General features: G+C 39.5%; 2 protein-coding genes across 3 annotated transcripts in view; one reads left to right on the top strand and one right to left on the bottom strand.

The window, feature by feature from the left end:
- Positions 1–3,964: 3,964 nt before the first annotated feature.
- On the top strand, positions 3,965–7,257 carry LOC309805296 (methyl-CpG-binding domain protein 3-like 2B; the record flags this gene model as incomplete). Its single annotated transcript, XM_082623231.1, has 2 exons — positions 3,965–4,009; positions 6,673–7,257. 2 exons carry the CDS (start codon positions 3,965–3,967, stop codon positions 7,255–7,257), a joined length of 630 nt encoding a protein of 209 aa, XP_082479357.1.
- Positions 7,258–12,165: 4,908 nt separating this feature from the next.
- The window catches only part of ADGRE1 (adhesion G protein-coupled receptor E1), a 48,828-nt gene continuing 40,817 nt past the window's right edge, over positions 12,166–20,176 (bottom strand). For both annotated transcript variants that reach the window (XM_082620239.1, XM_082620240.1), the window contains 4 exons: positions 19,936–20,027; positions 15,709–15,877; positions 15,491–15,595; positions 12,166–12,600 (listed from right to left, as the gene is read on the bottom strand). In XM_082620239.1, coding sequence (XP_082476365.1) covers positions 12,595–12,600; positions 15,491–15,595; positions 15,709–15,877; positions 19,936–20,027 — 372 coding nt within the window. In that variant the 3' untranslated portion in view covers positions 12,166–12,594. The remainder of the gene's footprint in view (positions 12,601–15,490; positions 15,596–15,708; positions 15,878–19,935; positions 20,028–20,176) is intronic.

Here is a 20,176-nt window from a genome sequence, read left to right as displayed (position 1 = left end):
GCCTCAATTTTGGGATGATTCATTGTCTATTCAGGTATTCCACAGATGCAGGGTACATCAAGTTGACTGTGGAGATTTAATCTGCTGCTCCTGAGGCTGCTGGCAGAGATTTCCCTTTCTCTTCTTTGTTCGCACAGCTCCTGGGGTTCAGCTTTGGATTTGGCCCCGCCACTGCGTGTAGGTCGCCTGAGGGCATCTGTTCTTTGCTCAGACAGGACGGGTTAAAGGAGCAGCTGATTCGGGGGCTCTGTCTCACTCAGGCGGGGGGGGAGGGAGGGGCACGGAGTGCAGGGCGAGCCTGCGGCGGCAGAGGCCGGCGTGACATTGCACCAGCATGAGGTGCGCCGTGCGCTCTCCCGGGGAAGTTGTCCCTGGATCCCGGGACCCTGGCAGTAGCGGGCTGCACAGGCTCCCGGGAGGGGCGGTGTGGAGAGTGACCTGTGCTTGCACACAGGTCTCTTTACGGCTTCAGCAGCAGCCTTAGCGTCTCATGCCCGTCTCTGGGGTCCGCGCTGTTAGCCGCGGCTTGCGCCCGTCTCTGGAGCTCGTTTAGGCGGTGCTCTGAATCCCCTCTCCTTGCGCACCAGGAAACAATGGTCTCTTGCCTCTTCGGCAGGCCCAGACCTTTTCCCGGACTCCCTCCGGCCAGCCGTGGCGCACTAACCCCTTGCAGGCTGTGTTCACGCCGCCAACCCCAGTCCCCTCCCTGCGCTCCGACTGAAGCCCGAGCCTGAGCTCCCAGCCCCGCCTGCCCCGGCGGGTGAGCAGACAAGCCTCTCGGGCTGGTGAGTGCCGGTCGGCCCCGATCCTCCGTGCGGGAATCTCTCCGCTTTGCCCTCTGCACCCCTGTGGCTGCGCTCTCCTCCGTGGTTCCGAAGCTCCCCCGCTCCGCCACCCGCAGTCTCCACCCGCGAAGGGGCTTCTAGTGTTTGGAAACCTTTCCTCCTTCACAGCTCCGTCCCACTGGTGCAGGTCCCGTCCCTATTCTTTTGTCTCTGTTTTTTCTTTTGCCCTACCCAGGTACGTGGGGAGTTTCTTGACTTTTGGGAGGTCTGAGGTCTTCTGCCAGTGTTCAGTGGGTGTTCTATAGGAGTTGTTCCACATGTAAATGTATTTCTGATGTATCATATCTGTGGGGAGGAAGGTGGTCTCCGCGTCTTACTCCTCCGCCATCTTGAAGGTCTCAAAGGTATCATCTTTTAAGTGATACATTGCAATAAATGAGCAATTATAGCTTAAGATTCCAAACTTTCCCTCCGTAATCCAATCATGAGATTCTAGACACCATCATCAGTTTAAAATGCAAACCTGATCAGTTACCTTACTTTTAAAAAAGTCTTAAATATCTTTTTAAAAAACTTTTAATTTTACATCGGAGTATAGTTGATTAACAATGATGTGTTAGTTTCAGGTGTACAGCAAAGTGATTCAGTTATACATATACATGTTTCTATTCTTTTTCAAATTCTTTTCCCATTTAGGTTGTTACATAATATTTGAGCAGAGTTCCCTGTGATATACAGTAAGTCCTTTTTGGTTATCCATTTTAAATATAACAGTGTACTTTTAACCTTTCATTTCTGTCTTCAGCAGATATTTACTCTGTTGTCCTATCATAATTATTAATACTGCCCTTTTCATTCCCCAGTATATTCCAGTTGAGAGGGACAATTATTTGGTCTCCCCTTTTATAGAGCACACACATTATGTGCAAACTCTGGGGTAAAATCTGTGATCCAGAAATAAACTAAAGAGACTCACTGCCCCTGTTGAAGTTAATCTTACTGAGAGGAAAGGGTTATAAAGAGCACACAGAATTTATAACATGCTATATAGAAATAACTTCTGTGATGAACTGCAAGGTTTTATCCAGCCAACAGCCATAGAATTAGAACAATGTGGCCTACATAATTTTAAATTTGGTAGAACACACATTGAGGAAAGTAAACACGAATAGAGGAAACTGTTTTTTAACCCTTTTACTTAATCGAAGCAATTTAATATTATCATTCCAAAATGTAGTCCCCATCAGAATGAAGCACAAGATATGTTATATCCTTTTCTTGTTTCTGAGCCTTGAAATAGTATTTTAACATTACAGCCCATCTAGTTCAAAAGTTAAATTTGATCTGTATCTAGATTTTATGAGATTTCCAGTAGTAAGAAAGATTCACACAAAGTATTTTTTAATCCTCTTTTATGGATGTCTATTCTAGAGTTTGACTCATTTTTTTAGAGCAGTTTTAGCATTGTTTCATGACAGAATTACTGTTTGCATTTAATTGTATCAAAAGGAATAATTTCCCCCCTCATTGTGAAACTGCTCTCTCTTTTCTTTAAAAATAAAGCTATATATTTTGTTTTTGTTAGAGTGAAATTAAGCATTTAAGTGATTATGAAGATGTTGATTCCAGCAAAAGACTGGATTAAAACAGTAAGACAGTTCAAGAGCAAATATCCCAACAAAAGCACAGTGTGAACGATATTGAAAAACTCAGGACAGAGTTAAAGGAGAATTGGGATGTGATTAAAAGAGGGAGAAGAGGGAATTTGATGAGGAATTGATATCACAATGAAAATATACACAAGCATGTTCCAAAAGGATGAAAGATGTCAACCCACACATGCAATTAACTCAACATTCTTTAAGCAAAGAAAATACATGGGAAACAATAATGAGCTACACTATGGTCTAAAAATCAGAGTGAATATCAAAGATTTTAGAAAATGCAAAGGCCAAATAAGCAAGAAAATGCTAATTGGGGATGTCTAAACATAAATAAGATAGAGATCAACAGAGCACCATTTTTAAAGTGGTCAAAAGTCATATCAAATCAGAATTCTATACCCAGCATCAATATTGCCCCAAATTAAGATTTGTTAAAAATGTAAAGTAAAGCATTTCATTGTTAGTAGTCTTGAATTAGACAAAATACTAGAATGAGTTATGAAGTCCAAAGGAAAATATCTCAGATCAAAAGCCAGGAATGCAGGAGGAAATGAAGAGAAAAGGAAAGAATAATTTAGAAATAAATATAAGCGAAATTTGTTTCATAAAGCAATTCTGGAGCTCTCTCATGGAGATTAAAATACATGTAGAATTAAGATGCATGACAGCAGTAACAGAAAAGTCAGGAAAGCTGAAATGGAATTGAAAGTGTTCTAAGGTATTAGCATTTTGGAGAGGTCGTAAGAGCAATTAACTGTATTAGTCTATATTAATTAAAGGAGTCAGAATGTGATCACTAAAGTAACCTCACAAGTTCTGTATATGACTGCAACTAGCAAGTTTATAGAGAGAAAATGTAAAAATAAAATAATTAAATTACAGTGAAATAAAGACAGTAAAGAGACTGTTTATGTCAGAGGGTAGGGAAGGAGTAAGATGGTTGAAATAATCTCAAATTTACCAGTAATCAGGTGAAATTTAAATGTACAAAATATTGAGTTCTTTTCAATGATTCTGTGATATAGACTTTATAGACTTGTTAGTAAATATTTTGGACATTCTTTTATTGATAAACATTTATACAAAATCTGTAGTTTTTTCTATGAAAACATAAGTTGTGTGGAAATTTTAGCATATAGAAACGTCCATAACTATTTTTGTAGAAGGTATCCATACTGAGTGAAAAAGGAAACATTAAATTTTTGATAGAAAGTACAAATAGCACCCCCATTCACAAATGTATTAAATTTTTTCATATAGTATTTCATATTATTCAATAGTGTCTAATATTGTCCATAGCCCCAAATTCTTGTGTTTGTGTGGAAAGATTTGGGAATTTCTCCAATGCCTCTGATCTGAGATAGAGTGTGTCCTCTGGATTGGGTTGTCTCCTGATTGGGTTGTCCACTCTCTTCCCCTATAAAAGGGGGAATCAGAGGCAGAAGTCACTGCACTTTCCAGCAAGACACAGGCTGTCTGCATCTCAAGGGTGGGTCCAAGGACAGCTCTCGGAAGATGGGGGAACCTGAATGGACCAGTTTTCCAAGCCAGCCTCTTCTGGTGAGTGTGGAATCCATACTGATAGCAAGAGTGTACATTAGGATGCTTTTTTCTTCTGTAAAATCTAATTTAGCTCTAAAAACAAGAAGGTATCTCATTGAAAGTTATTTCCCAGGTGTTAATATTTCTTAAGAAATAGTCAAGATTGTGTATATTTTTGTATATGAAGATCTTTTTGGATAATAGATGAAATGTGTGTGTGTGTGTTTGTGTGTTTTAACCAAAATCACTAGGTAGTGGAAGTAGTATTTGGCTCTAGAATGTTTAAATTGTTCTCCTCTATGGACAATTATTTGCCCACAATGTGTTTGGTCTTTTTTTCTTTAAAAAAAATTCTGTTTTCTGCTTCAAATAGGGCTCTCCAGTTTCTTTGTCATCCATCATTGTAGTTAATTTCTTTTTTCTACTCTCCCTTCTTACTTCTATTCCTCCCTATCCCTCTCTTTCCCTCTCTGTCTTTGTGTTGGCCTTGCTGTTTATAATAGCACCTAATTATACCTAAAGCTATTACTAGACATTCCTTAGTCTATAACCCTTTTCTCTCATCAAGATTAAAATAATCTAGGGCAATGACTTTGTTAAGTTAAATTCCGAGTAGTGTGTTTTAGTACACAACTTGGCATATAACAGCTGCTCTATAAATAGGCAGATCAAGTCATTTTTCTATCAAACATTTCATTACATTTTGAGTAATGAAAGGGGTAGTATTCATTATAATGTCAGGACAACAGGAATAAAGTGAGTTTTATGTTTTCCCTTTAAAAAAATATCTTCAAACACAGAAATGTGAGATTTAAAAGGAAAGGTGCACTGATTAGGTTCACAGTTGAAACAGATTATTGTGAGGAGACTTATAATGGATCACAGAGAGAAAGGATTGAAATCTTAGTGACAATTGATTGCAGTCCACCACAAAACAAACTAACTCATTTTATAATTATAGTTGTGTGCATTTATTAGAAAAATTTGGAAAGTAGTTTTTGGAGTTTGCATAACTTCTCTTAAAAAAGATATCTGAGGGCCTCCCTGGTGGCGCAGTGGTTGAGAGTCCGCCTGCCGATGCAGGGGATACGGGTTCGTGCCCCGGTCTGGGAGGATCCCATATGCCGCGGAGCGGCTGGGCCCGTGAGCCATGGCCGCTGAGCCTGCGCATCCGGAGCCTGTGCTCTGCAACGGGAGAGGCCACAACAGTGAGAGGCCCGCGTACGGAAAAAAAAAAAAAAAAAAAAGATATCTGAGCACCTTGGAAAGCCAAAGCACTAAATGACTATATCAGTGGAAGTATTAAAATTCTTATTATCCTCTCTTCATTGAGTACCCAACTTAGTGAGAAAAGCAATCTCAAATAAGTAGATAATATTCCACATAAAATTAAAATTAAAAAAATTTATGCAGAGAAAATGTAAGATTAATTTTGATATGGGAAAAGGAAAGGTCATTCTGTGGCATTTTGTAGGTCAAATTGAAAGGTGCTCAAGAATTATTCAAAAGTTGGGAACCTTCATGTGGATTCAGGAGGGCAAATGGTTGGCTAATTGGTATAAAAATGTGGGGTGGTAGGGCGTCCAGAATGCCATTCAGGGGCAAATGCTGTATTAGTTCCAACAAGTGAGTTTGTGGAGACATTGAGATAAGGATGAACTATTTGGGGAATTGGCTGGTTCAACTTGGGACCTGGTCACAGTGAGTTGAGTCATGGATATTATCACTGATGTGGTGGGTAGGCAGATGGATATTTGGATCTTAGAGTTGAAGCCAGATCGGTGAATCTGTGAGCATTTCTAGTTCATTAATGGTATTTGAAGGCAGGGGAATGGATGGCATTGCCTAGAAGAAGGTTTGGATGTAGAACAGATGTGAGAGCAGGACCGACTTCTAAGAAGCATCAATTGTTGTGTTGAGATAGCAGAGAGAGGAGTAGGAGGAGGGGAGGATGGGAGTCAGGGAGTAAAAATTGTTATTTACAGGGCTTCCCTGGTGGCGCAGTGGTTGAGAGTCCGCCTGCCGATGCAGGGGACACGGGTTCGTGCCCCGGTCCGGGAAGGTCCCACACGCCGCGGAGCGGCTGGGCCCATGAGCCATGGCCGCTGAGCCTGCGCGTCCGGAGCCTTTGCTCCGCAACGGGAGAGGCCACAACAGTGAGAGGCCCGCGTACCGCAAAAAAAAAAAAAAAAAGTTTAATGTCTTGGTAGTCAAAGAACCCTGTGATCTTTTTGTCCAGATAATGTTGGATTAGGGGGTACCAGCATGTGCGGAGTTGACAGTACAGAGATGGTAAGAGGAAAACCTCCTCAAGGGAGGATGGTGGAGGGGAAAGTCTGGAATTGGTACTGGGTAATGACCTGGAGCTTTCTGTCTTTGACTCCTGTTTGATGTCCCAGGCTTCAGTTCTCAGTGTGTGGTGCCGGTACTAGCAGCATCAGCATCAGTTGGAATCACCTAGAAACGCAATTTCTTGTCCTCACCCCAGACTTACTTGCATTGAGATCCAGAAATCTGGGTTCTAACAACCCTCTGAAAGACTGTGATGCAGAGTAAATTGAGATTCATTTCTCTAGGGAGAGAGGAGTGGTTATCCAAACGAGCTGAGAACATTCTCCATGACCGGCAGTGGTTTCATCTCCCACTTTATTCAAATGTTACATTTCATTTTGTTTTCACAGGGGAAGCTCAAAAGAAATATGATGGCTGAGACGTTGGAGAAGAAAAGACAAGACCATTTAGCCAAGGCCAAGCAGAGACGTCGTGACAGAACTGCACTTCCTATGAGGCTGACCAGCTGCATTTTCAAGAGGCAAGTCACAAAGATAACTTCTCATCCTGACAAGGCGGTCAGGCGCCGTCGATGCGAGGGGAACTTGGAGAAGCCCCAGCAAGTCTGTGCATTCAGAAGACTGCAGGGGCTCCAGGTCTACAGCCCTGAAGGAGAATCTTTCAGCACGTTGGACAGCGCAATTATTTTCAGAGTAATTGCCCCGCGTGATGCAGGTGAATCCCTGGGCCGTGCTGGTGACGGGTCTCTGCACACCAGCCCTGAAGCCATCACTACCCAGTCTTCAGACGGGGCAGAGATGATCCCAGGATTGGGTCTCTTCCTCCCACAGACCCTCTGCAGGCAACGAGTAACATATGCAGATATTCGCCGACAGTCTCGGAAAGTGAAAAGAGCAAGGGAGAGACTGGGTATGGCCTTGAGGGCAGACAGGCTTGCCAGGGAGACAGAGAGAGCCAGGAGCCCTGAGAACTAGGTGAAAAATGGATAAGGCTGTCGTGAAGAAGCCAAGTGCTGCGGCCCCTGGGAAGTGGTTCACTGCAGGACAGCCCTCCGTTCTACTTGCCTCTTTAAGTGTCAACCATGTTTCTGGACTGAGATGCTTTGTTAGATTAACATTGTACTCTGTTAAACTCTTGGTAGACAAAAATGACAAGAGTAAACGTTTTTCTGAGTAAAAGATTGGGTTTCATGTGACAAGAAAAATGATTTTTCCTTATCTTTGTACACTTCAATCTCTGTCAGGATTTCTCTATTGAATTCTACAGAGGTAATGTAGTCTGGGGGGATTATTTAATGTTTTTTGTTATAATATTTTCTTACATTGTTTACACTTAGGCAAGAAATGATACCTACTCTAGAGATTATTTTTTAATATTAATGTTATAAAATTTTATTAAGCTTGCTTTTTACTTCTCATTTTAACACGTTTTTTTTGTAATTGTGTCAAATCCTAAATCAGACATAAGACTTTTTAAAAACATCTTTATTGGAGTATAATTGCTTTACAATGGTGTGTTAGTTTCTGCTGTACAACAAAGTGAATCAGCCATACGCATACATATATCCCCATATCCCCTCCCTGTTGCATCTCCCTCCCACCCTCCCTATCCCACCCCTCTAGGTGGACACAAAGCACCGAGCTTATCTCCCTGCACTATGCGGCTGCTTCCCACTAGCTATCTATTTTACGTTTGGTAGTGTATATATGTCCATGCCACTCTCTCACTTTGTCCCAGCTTACCCTTCCCATGCCCCGTGTCCTCAAGTCCATTCTCTAGTAGGTATGCGTCTTTATTCCCATCCTGCCCCTAGGTTCTTCATGACCTTTTTTTTTTTTTTTTTTAGATTCCATATATATGTGTTAACATACGGTATTTGTTTTTCTCTTTATGACTTACTTCACTCTGTATGACAGACTCTAGGTCCATCCACCTCACTACAAGTAACTCAATTTCGTTTCTTTTTATGGCGGAGTAATATTCCATTGTATATATGTGCCATATCTTCTTTATCCATTCATCTGTCGATGGACACTTAGGTTGCTTCCATGTCCTGGCTATTGTAAATAGAGCTGCAATGAACATTGTGGCACATGACTCTTTTTGAATTATGGTTTTCTCAGGGTATATGCCCAGTAGTGGGATTGCTGGGTCGTATGGTAGTTCTATTTTTAGTTTTTTCAGGAACCTCCATACTGTTCTCCATAGTGGCTGTATCAATTTACATTCCCACCAACAGTGCAAAGGGTTCCCTTTTCTCCACACCCTCTCCAGCATTTATTGTTTGTAGATTTTTTGATGATGTCCATTCTGACCAGTGTGAAGTGATATCTCATTGCAGTTTTGATCTGCATTTCTCTAATGATTAATGATGTTGAGCATTCTTTCATGTGTTTGTTGGCAATCTGTATATATTCTTTGGAGAAATGTCTATTTAGGTCTTCTGCCCATTTTTGGATTGGGTTGTTTAGTTTTTTGATATTATGCTGCATGAGCTGCTTGTAAGTTTTGGAGATTAATCCTTTGTCAGTTGCTTCATTTGCAAACATTTTTACATACTCTTTTTAAATGTACTTTTTAAAGGTTCATTTTTTTCCCTAGAACTTGATTTTGAAAATATTATTGATGAGTTTGCTTCTAGTAAAACAAAGAAAGTAAAATTTTCAAAATTCTGGTTGAGTTATAAATAAAATATTTAAATTTAAAATAATATTTTACATTCTAATATCCTTACATTTCAACTTTTCAATTTTTTTTCAACTAGTTTAATGATCTGGGGTGGGAAGTCACATTGTCAGTGGTCAATAAATATTTCTTGACTGGATGGATTTGTATTTTGTGGGGGGGGGACACCATAAATTATTTGGATTGTAAGAGGACAATGTTATTGCACTTTATGGGATTTAAGAACTATGCAGGTTTTATCCTAAGTCTCTTTTCTCCCTTTAGTGGAGGCATATGAGACATGGGGGTGAAGAAATACACCAAGCTTGATGTTTATAGTAAGAAAAAATCCTATTGTGGAGATTATAACTTTACCCACTTACTTTAGAAATATAGGATTCCTGAAGGTGACTGTATTTTAGACCAACATGTAATACTGTTGCAGAAACAGATAAAGCCTTGCACAGATCTTCTTCAGAAAGAGCTTTAATTCAACCATTATAGATTTATAGGTCCTAATAACTAAGAGGAAATGGAGATCCAATCTTTCTCTTTGTCTATTTCAAGTTGTTGCAATCAAATGCAAAAGGTTGACAACCCATTGGCTACTATATCAGTTGGGGCAATTGCCAAAAGTAATGTTTCATAGCAAACCACTCACGAAACTAAGTGTCTGAAAAAAATGAGGCTTGATTGTTGCTGCTGAGTCTGTGGGTTGGTTGGGGCAGTGTGCTGATCTTGGCTGGGCTCACTCATATGATCACAGTCAGCTACAAGTTGGCTAGGTGGCTGATTATGGAAAACCTCAGCTGGTATAATAGGATGACTAAACTCTCTTCCATATGTTTCTCACGTATGTCCAGCAGGTTATCCTGGGCATATTCTCATGGCAGAGGCAGGGATGCAAAATCAAGCAAGATTAATCACATAAAGGGCAAAAAGGATGGCACACTCACTTTTGAAACCTCTGAGTCACACTTGCCAATATTCCTTTGGCCAAAGCAAGTCTCAAAGCCAAGTCTGAGTCAGAGTGGGAAGGAGTTACAAAGTCGCAGGGAAGGGGTGTGGAGACATGGAGACCCATCTTGAGGCCACTGATGCAATCAATCTACCTATATTGGCTAAAGGTAAGAGCTGTGCAGTCTCATTTCAATATCCCTTAGAACTGTCACCTCTGTACTGAACACTCTGGATAAGCCAAGCATTGAAGACCTACCTATCATAAATGAACCCTTGTTTGTAAACATGTGTCAGCCCCCTCCCAAGTTGTGGCTGCCACAAATGACAAAAACCAAGCCTCTGACAACCAAGTTTAATGTTGCTATCAAATTGTCCAACACATGATTATTACTGAGCCAATTGAATCCTAAATGGTAAGTTGATTCAAAGTAAATATTTAGTCTCTTCTCTGTGTCCCCAAGAATTCCTGAGGTCAAAGGAAGAGAAGGCGAGGGGCCAGGGGTCTTGAAGAGGAGCTCTATTATCAAGAGCTGAAAGCCAAGCTCAGCCACCTACACCTGTGTAACGCTGAGAAAGGTACTTAAGCTCTCTGGGTCTCAGGTTCCTCAGCTTCAAAATGGAGAGAATTCATTCATTCCCTCATTCATTCAACATATTTATGGAGAACCTACTAAATACAATTCTCTGTACGGATGGAGTTCAGAGTTTGTTGGAGACACCCCCCAAAAAGGGAAATTATAGTACAGGGCTAGAAAGCATGAAGTTGTAAAAAAAATTAATAAACAGAAAGCTAAAGTAAATAGAGTTGGGAGGCAAGAAAAGGGAGTTCTCAAGTCCTGTGTTGATAGCAGAGCCCAAGAAGAAGAAAGACTTCTTTTCTTTCCTGGCAAGGACTCAGCCAATAAAAGCCTTGGACTCTTTGTTTACTATAGCCCTCTTAACTTCCTTTTCCTCTCTTTAAAAGAGTTCTCTTTCCCTTGCCGTACAAGAACTTGCTTGTGGCTCACCACATGTTGCATGTTGCAGACCCTGAATTGTAATTCTCCACTGATACCAAATAAACCCATTTTTGCTGGAGAAATATCTGACAGTCTATTTGTTTCAGCTCAACAAAGCCTTAGGAGACACACAGAGATAATATCTAATCCTACTTCAAGAGATTCAAAGAATAATATAATATAGTAAATCAACTATACTTCACTTTTTTAAAAAAGAGAGATTCAAAGAATGTTTCCTAGTGGAAGTGATGACTAAGCTGAGACTCAAAGAGAGGATAACAATGAATCAGATTTTGAGGAAAAATGTCATAGGAAGAGGGAATGGCAGGTGTAAATTCCTAAAATAAATGTTTCCTTTCTGGGTTTAAAGACAAGCTGAGCTATCAGTATGGCAAACAGAAGAATATTCTAGAACATTCATGAGTCCAACACAAACCCCCTGGGGATCTCATTAAAATGCAGGCTCTCTGTGCTCTAGAGCCCATGAGCCACAACTACTGAGCCCACACGCCACAACTACTGAAGCCCACGTGCCCTAGAGCCCACGTGCTGCAACTACTGAGTCCATGTGCTGCAACTACTGAAGCCCGCGTGCCTAGAGCCCATGCTCCACAACAAGAGAAGCCACTGCAATGAGAAGACTGTGCACCACAATGAAAAGTAGCCCCCACTCACCGCAACAAGAGAAAGGTCGTGCACAGCAATGAAGACCCAATACAGCCAAAAAATGAATAAATAAAACAAAATAAAAAGTAAAAAAATGCAGGCTCTGGTTCAGCAGATTTGGGGTGGCACCTGATATCCTACTTTTCTAACAAGGTGAGGCTGATTTTTCTGGTCCATGGACCACACTTTGATTAGGGAGGTATTAGAGTGGCCACAGAGGGGAGATCTACATGTTGAATTTTCACTTCCTTCTTTTTTTCTCAATTGAAATATAGTTGACTTACAGTATTGTGTTACTTTCAGGTGTACAGCATCGTAATTTGATATTTTTATAGATTATACTCTAAAGTTATCATAAAATATTGACTATATTCACTCTGCTGAACCTTAGATTTTTGTCACTTATTTATTTTACACCTAGAAGTTTGTGCCTCTTAATTCCCTTTGACTGCTCCTACTTACCAACATAACTCTTTTAAGTGTTTCTGCCTATAAGTGTGTGTGCTTTATTTATCCCCTGAGGCTCTCCTTACAATTTTACTGTTCATTTCTATAAAAGCAGGAGGGTTCTTTGTTGAAAGGTAAGCTAGTCAGTCAGAGGACACATCATTTATTGAGGGCTACTCTCTGTGTCAAGCATGTGATAGATGCTGGAGAGGCACTCATGAAGCCACACATCAATGGACTTAGGACAAAACAAAATGGTAGCCAGAAGTTCTTGGTCCCGCCATTGCACTGCGATCTGTTTTCTCCGCAGAACTCTGGAAAGTCAAAGAGTTGCAGAGCGCAGAAGATAAAATGGTAAGCTGGAACAGGAACTCTTGTTTCTCAGCAGGACATGAAGCCATGGGAAGACCATCCCACATATCCGTCCATGATCCGAATTTCCCAGAGAGTTCTGGTGCTGGCAGGATCCTGCATTTCCATATTAAGCCGAGAAGAGAAGATTTCTGAGGAGGCTCCTGCAGGCACCTGCTTTCCTGAAATGTTGTTTCATAGTGTATTTGAAAGCAAGAAAGGACTTTAACCCTGTGAGAGAAATTAGAATCAGAAACAGTGGCAGTATTAGTACAAGTGTGAGTCCAGGGATCAGATCTATGTGGGCATGGGTCTTATAAATACAGACAGAGATACATATGGCAATAAAAACTAGAAGGATAAACATTTAAATGTTAACAGTGATTACACCTAGGGTGGCAGGCACTGTTGGCAGACTCAAAAGCTATTCTCAACCTCTTCACTATTGATATTCCCATTCTAGAAGCTAGAAAGCAGAATACTTGTTTTTTCAAATTCCTTTGTAACTATGAGTGGTCATGTGATGCAGTTCTGGCCAATTAGATGAAAGGGAAATCTGCTAAGGGGCTTCTGGAAAAGCTTTTGTTTCCTGTTAAAGGGAGAAGGTTGAAAGGAGAGTTTACCACTCTGCCCCATCCCTCTCCTTCCTGCCTTGAACGTGGTCACAATGTCTGGAGTTATGGCAACCATCTTGCAACCATGAAAATAATTGATGAAAAGCCAGCATGTTGTCAGTGGAATGGAAATCTAGGGAGAGCTTAGATCCTTAACAACACCACTAAGCAACAGAACCAATACCAGCAACACTTAACTCTGGACTTCTATTCTTGCAAGAAAAAGAATTTCATATTTATTTAAGCCACTGGATCTTAGTTACTTGTGCTTGGAATACATCAGTGAAAAAAAATAAGACCTTCTAGAGGGGGATGGAAGACCATAAAAATTAAATGAGATGAATAAGGAAATTATAGTGTTAGAAAGTGGAAAGCATGGAAAAGAAAATCAAGACAAGGTGTGTGGAGGAAGCATGAACACCAGGGTAGGGGAATAGGAGGCTGTGCAAAATACAGTTGTCAGAGGAAATTTCATTGATAAGAAATGACTGGAACAAAGATTTGAAGGACATGAGGGAAGTGAGGGAGTTGCCCATGCAGGTATCAGGACAAAAACATTCAAGACATTCAAGAGCATTCAGTTCAAGGTTCCTAAGGAGGAAATGAGCCTGGCATGTTTGAAGAATCTTGAACAGGCCAGTGAGGGTGGAGCAGTGTGAAGTGAGAGGTCAATTAATAGAAGACAAGGTCAAAAAGGAAAAGAGAGTCAGATCAGACAAGGCCTTGTGGGCCACCAGGAGGACTTTGACTTTTACTCTAAGGTGGGAGCCATGGAGTGCTGTAGGCAGAGAAATAATGTGACCTGACTCAGGGATTCATGAATGCCCTCTGAGTTTGGCTTTACTCTGAGTAAGGTGGGAGCCATGGAGTGTTGTAGGCAGAGAAGGAATGTGACCTGACTCAGGGGTTCACGAGTGCCCTCTGGCTGCTGTAGGGAGAATAGACCAAAGGTAGGGCAGGGAAAAGGCAAGAGAGGCAGCAGGAAGGACACTTTTGAGGCTATTTCCATCATCCTGGCTAGAGACTTGGACTTGGACCACAGTGGAAGGAATGAAGGGAAAGAGAAGCGATCAGACTCTGGATCCATTTTTAGAAAGAGTCATCAGGATTTGCTGATGAATCAGAGATGGAAGAGAGTGAGAAGAAAAGCAGAGTCAAGGTTAACTTCACACCTTCACTCCCGAGCAATAGAAAAATAGAAGACCCTATGTGGAAATGAGAGGTAGAGGAATCAGAAGCTCATTTGGAACATGTTACATCTGCAACATCTATTAAACATCTAAGTGGGGGCATTTGGTAGGTGGCAGGTTATATGAGTCTAGAATTCAGGAGAGGGGGCTAAACTTCACATTATTTATAATATGGGGGTCATTGCTAATAGATGGTGTTTGTAGCCATGAGACTGGATGAGATCCATTGTGTAGGAGAAAATGTGTGCTTCGAACAAAAATGATGCATTGTTAGAGGATACCCCTTTGGGTATTATCTGATCTATGGTGGAGTTATTTTACAATTCTGTAAATTTTAAATAACTGACAGTGATGGAAAATAATTTCATAGAAAAATCTGTTTTTCCTTTACTTGCACTCTCATTTCAATATTATTGAGATTATATATGTATTTAATTCACATATATTAACACATAAGTAATACACATATATGAATTTTAAATATATTATATACGTCTGTATATTTATAATTATATGTATGATTATATTATATAATATTAATAATTATATAATGGCTGTATATTTATAATTATGTATAAAATACAATTATGTATAAAATACATTTATGTATAATTATGTATAATTTATAAATATTATATATGAAATTTATATATAATATATATTTATATATTATATAATATAAATTTTATATATTATAATGTGAATAATTATATATGTCTGTATATTTACAATTATATGTATAATTATATAATATATAATTATATGTTCATATATTACATATAATTATAAATGAGGAAAACAGGCAGATGTTATAATTGGTTCAAAAGAGAACACAAAGAACATACATATATATAAAGTAATAATATTATGTATTATGTATACATTGTGAATATTGTATACATTATATGTGTGCTATGTATATGTGTACATTATATACATTGTACACATTATATGTATGATGTAATACACATACACGTCTGTTCTTTGCGTTCTCTTGTGAACCAGTTATAACATCTGCTGCTTCCCTCACTGATTAATGAGCAGAATAAAATCCTTGACATATGCTTATTTTATATCTGTGAGTCATAATTTTATCTTTTTTAGTTTGCATAGCTACTGAGGGGCAGAGCTGGCATTTAAACCCAGGCAGTCAGGCTCCCAAACCCCCACCCTTAAACCCCAAACTTTATCAAACGAGTTAATACCCGTGTCCGTGTTTAGCTCACAGTAGGTACTCAACATACAGTGCTGTCTAGTATTGCTAAGAAGCAGACATTCTGTCTGACCAGAACCTGCATACAACATGCAGACTCTTACCGTTTTGGAAGTGGAGGGAACGGATGACAGTACGATCCCTGAGGTCTCAGACTGGGAGCTGGGTTTGATCTTCCTGGTCATGCATCTTCTGTATTCTTCCCGTACCTGAAGGTGGAGACACATCATGGGGAGATGAATCACTCTTAGATGCAGGGGCATGTGTGGGCAAAGGCATGAGCCCTGGAAGGAGGGGAACTGGGAGGGCAGCAGCTACATACCTGGCGGTTGAGCAGACAATGAATGAGAAAGATGAAGGCTCCTTGCAGGCTGTTGATGATGGTGAACAAGTAAGCCATGATATTGGCCATGGGTCCAATCTGGAAAATGCCCAACACCCAGGAACACCCCAAGATGAAGATCTGGGCAAAAGCTTTGAATGTCAGTAACCTGGAGGGGAAGATTTGCAGAGGATAATGTTCTAGGAGGTGGCTGTTGTCCTCATGGGCCACCACTCTCCCAGGTTTAGCTTGAGGCTGCCACCATGTGACCCGTTACCTGGGTGAGAATAAACGTGGAACAGAGGCTCCAAGCCTAGAGGTAGGAAAATCAATTCCTACAGACATTGAAAAGGCAGTTGGCCTACAGATATACATGGACACAAAGATGTGTGGACACATGTATTTAATGCAATATTGTCTGTAGTAATAAAAGGCTAGAAGGCACTATTTACAATAGACAAGACATGGAAACAACCTAAATGTCCATCAACAGATAAAGAAGATGTGGTTTGTGTGTGTGTATATATATATATATATATATAAAATATATATATCACATATATATTGTATATATATGTATATATGCGTGTATATATGTGCAAATTTCTATGTATATATATTTATACACACACACAATGGAATATTTACTCAACCATTAAAAAGAATGAAATAATTCCATTTTTATCATACTAAGTATGAAAAAGTATGTAAGTCAGAAAGAGAAAGACAAATACCATATGATATCACTTACGTGTGGAATCTAAAATATGACACAAATGAACTTATCTACAAAACAGAAACAGACTCACAGACATAGAGAACAGATACGTGGTTGCCAAAGCGGGGGACGGGGGAAGGATGGATTTGGAGTTTGGGATTAGCAGATGCAAACTATTATATATAGAATGGATAAACAACAAGGTCCTACTGTATAGCACAGGGAACTATATTCAATATCCTGTGATAAACCACAATGTAAAAGAATATGAAAAAAATATATATATATATATACAACTAAGTCACTTTGCTGTACAGCAGAAATTAACACAACATTGTAAATCAACCATACATCAATAAAAAAAGTTTTAAAGGCTAGAAGGACCTACCTGTCCAAGAATTTGGGACACATTAAGTGAACCGTGAAGCCATCATATGAAATACTATGAAGCCTTCCTTTTTATTGGAGGCAAAACTCACATACCATAAGATTAACCATTTTGGCCACTGAAAGTGTGCAACTCAGTGGCATTGAGCACATTCACAATGTACAAACATCATCACCATCCAGTTCCAAGACATTTTTATCACCCCAAAAAGAAACTATGTACCTATCAAGCAGCCATTCCCTATTTACTTATCCCCCAACTAAAACAACCCAAATGTCCATCAACAGATGAATGGATGCACACAATGTGGTCCATCCATATAGTGGAATATTATTCAGTCATAAAAAGTAATGAAGCAGGGGGGTTCCCTGGTGGCGCAGTGGTTGAGAGTCCGCCTGCCGATGCAGGGGACGTGGGTTTGTGCCCTGGTCCAGGAAGATCCCACATGCCACGGAGTGGCTGGGCCCGTGAGCCATGGCCGCTGAGCCTGTGCATCCGCAGCCTGTGCTCCGCAACGGGAGAGGCCACAACAGTGAGAGGTCCACATACCACAAAAATACACAAAAAAACAAAAAAAAAGTAATGAAGCACTGACACTCGCTACAACGTGGATGAACGTTGAAAACATGTTGCTCAGTGAGAGAAGCCAGACACAAAAGGCCACATAGTGTATGATTCAATTGATAAGAAATGTCCAGAATAGACAAATCTATAGATATAAAGAGTAGATTATAAAAACATTTTTTAAATGAGATGAGAGTCACAATGTACCAGAGTGGATAAGGATACAGGCTCTGGGTCAGACTGCCTACAAATAAATTCTGACTGATCCATTCACTAACTTTATGGTCTTTGTAAGTTACTTAACTTCATTGTGCCTTAGTTTCCTCAAACTGATATAGAGATAATAATACAATACCTATACAGAGATATTGCTTGCTCTACAGATTAAATAATGAGATGGGAAGACACTAAGGGTGCTTAGAACAGTGTCTGGCACAAAATAAATATTTTCATTAGTTGTTTTTTGTTTGTTTGTTTGTTTTTATTTTTTGCCCATGCCATGTGGCTTGCAGGATCTTAGTTCCCCAATCAGGAATGGAACCCGTGCCCCCTGCAATGGAAGCATAGAGTCCTAACCACTGGACCACCAGGGAATTCCCTTTTGTTAGTTGTTTTTAACCTTAAGTATTGATATGATGTAAGGTACATAATATGTGGAAAACACAAAGTACAGAATAATACGTACAGTATCCTATCATTTATGTAATGGATATATAAGTATAGAATATTCTGGAAGGAAGGTCAACTTAAGTGATAATGGTTGCTTAGGGTAGGAGGGATATGGGGACCCAGGGGGTCAGGGGAGAGATAGAGAATGACTTTATATGTGTTCCCTTTTTCACTACTTAATTTTTCTTACCATTGTATGTATTAACTTTGTTTCAACTTTTTGCACTAACTTTTAAAAAATAACTTTAAAAAATATTCAAGAGGAGTGAGGGATTGGACACTGACAGGAAAATAAGTAAAGGATGTCATCAGTTTATTGTTGATAAAAGCTAGACAATGTCTGGTTTTAGTAGGTTTTTAAAATGAACTTTAGTTGAATGATGAAGTTAAGAAAAAAAATGACCTATAAGAATATGAAAAAGTCCCACATCTGTAAGATAAAATATATATATATGAAACTAAAATAAAAGATTGTAAATTTCATATATTAATTCAGGAAAACAATAAAAATGATAAACACTAGTGTTGGCAAAGCTGCAGGTAAACAAGCACTATTGTAAATGGAAACATGTTCTGGAAAACGATTTGCAATATATACTAACAGTGTTACAATCCAACCTACTCTGACTCAGGCAATTTCATGCCTATTATTGTATTTTTTTGAATTTTATTTAATTTATTTTTTTATACAGCAGGTTCTTATTTGTTATCTATTTTATACACATCAGTGTATACATGTCAATCCCAATCTCCCAATTCATCCCACCACCATCCCGCCCCCACACTTTCTACCCTTGGTGTCCATATGTTTGTGCTCTACATCTGTGTCTCTATTTCTGCCTTGCAAACTGGTTCATCTGTACCATTTTTCTAGATTCCATTATATATGCGTTAATATACGATATTTGTTTTTCTCTTTCTGACTTACTTCACTCTGTATGACAGTCTCTAGGTCCATCCACGTCTCTACAAATTACCCAGTTTCATTCCTTTTTATGGCTGAGTAATATTTCATTGTATATATGTACCACATCTTCTTTATCCATTCATCTATCGATGGAGATTTAGGTTGCTTCCGTGACCTGGCTATTGTAAATAGTGCTGCAATGAACATTGGGGTGCATGACTCTTTTTGAATTATGGTTTTCTCTGGGTATATGACCAGTAGTGGGATTGCTGGGTCATATGGTAATTCTATTTTTAGTTTTGTAAGGGACCTCCATACTGTTCTCCATACTATTATTGTATTTCATAACAACAGATGTGTAAGAAGATTTGCCTACAAGGATATTTCAAGATAGGATTGTTTATAATCATAAAAAAAAAAGAAAGAAAGGAAAAAAAAAGAAACAACTTAAATGTCCATAAATAAGGGATGATTTGAATAAATTGTGCTAGGTCTTTACACTGAAACACTATATATAAAAAAAAGATATTGTCAACAATTTCTAATTAAATAAAAAAATATTCATTACATGTTGTTAAGAGAAAAATGGTTAGACAAATAAAATAGTATGATTCTGGTTTTGTAAATATGTACATATAAGTATGCACAGTAGATGAATTAGAGAATATTTTAATAGTTCTAATACAGGAAACACTCACTCCTCCTAGGAACTGTACTAAATGCTTCATAAGCCACATGAAATGGGCAGTGTTAGCATCCCCATTCTACAGATGAGGAAACTGAGTTTCAGAGAGGTTATGTAACTTGCCTAAGGTCACACAGCTTTTAAGTGGCAGTGCTGAGGTTTGAGACAGTCTGATCTAGACACTGTGCTATTCCATTTGGGGCACAGGACCAGGCTTACAAAAGGTACTCAATGAACATTTGGGGAAAGAAGGAAAGGAGACTAGAAGAGGAGGGGAAAGGAAGGATGGACTGTACCTGGTATCTTTGAGCTTGGAGACTTCAGAGCTGACACTAGAAATCTTCTGCCTCAGGATCCACAGTGTCCCAGTCAGGAGGATGGAATTGATCTACAGAGTCAAGCAGAAGGGATGGAGAGATTGGATATACAAAAGGATGATGACCAGACCATCTATAAAAATAGAACTCTGACCCACAGTCTACAGTAACCACTGTAGGACGCCACACAATAACTGACCCCAAATGACCAGGACTTGAC

This window comes from Mesoplodon mirus (assembly GCF_964341445.2).
Source record: "Mesoplodon mirus genome assembly, chromosome: 5".
NCBI classification, from domain to species: domain Eukaryota; kingdom Metazoa; phylum Chordata; class Mammalia; order Artiodactyla; family Ziphiidae; genus Mesoplodon; species Mesoplodon mirus.
This window is presented reverse-complemented; position numbering and strand designations above follow the sequence as displayed.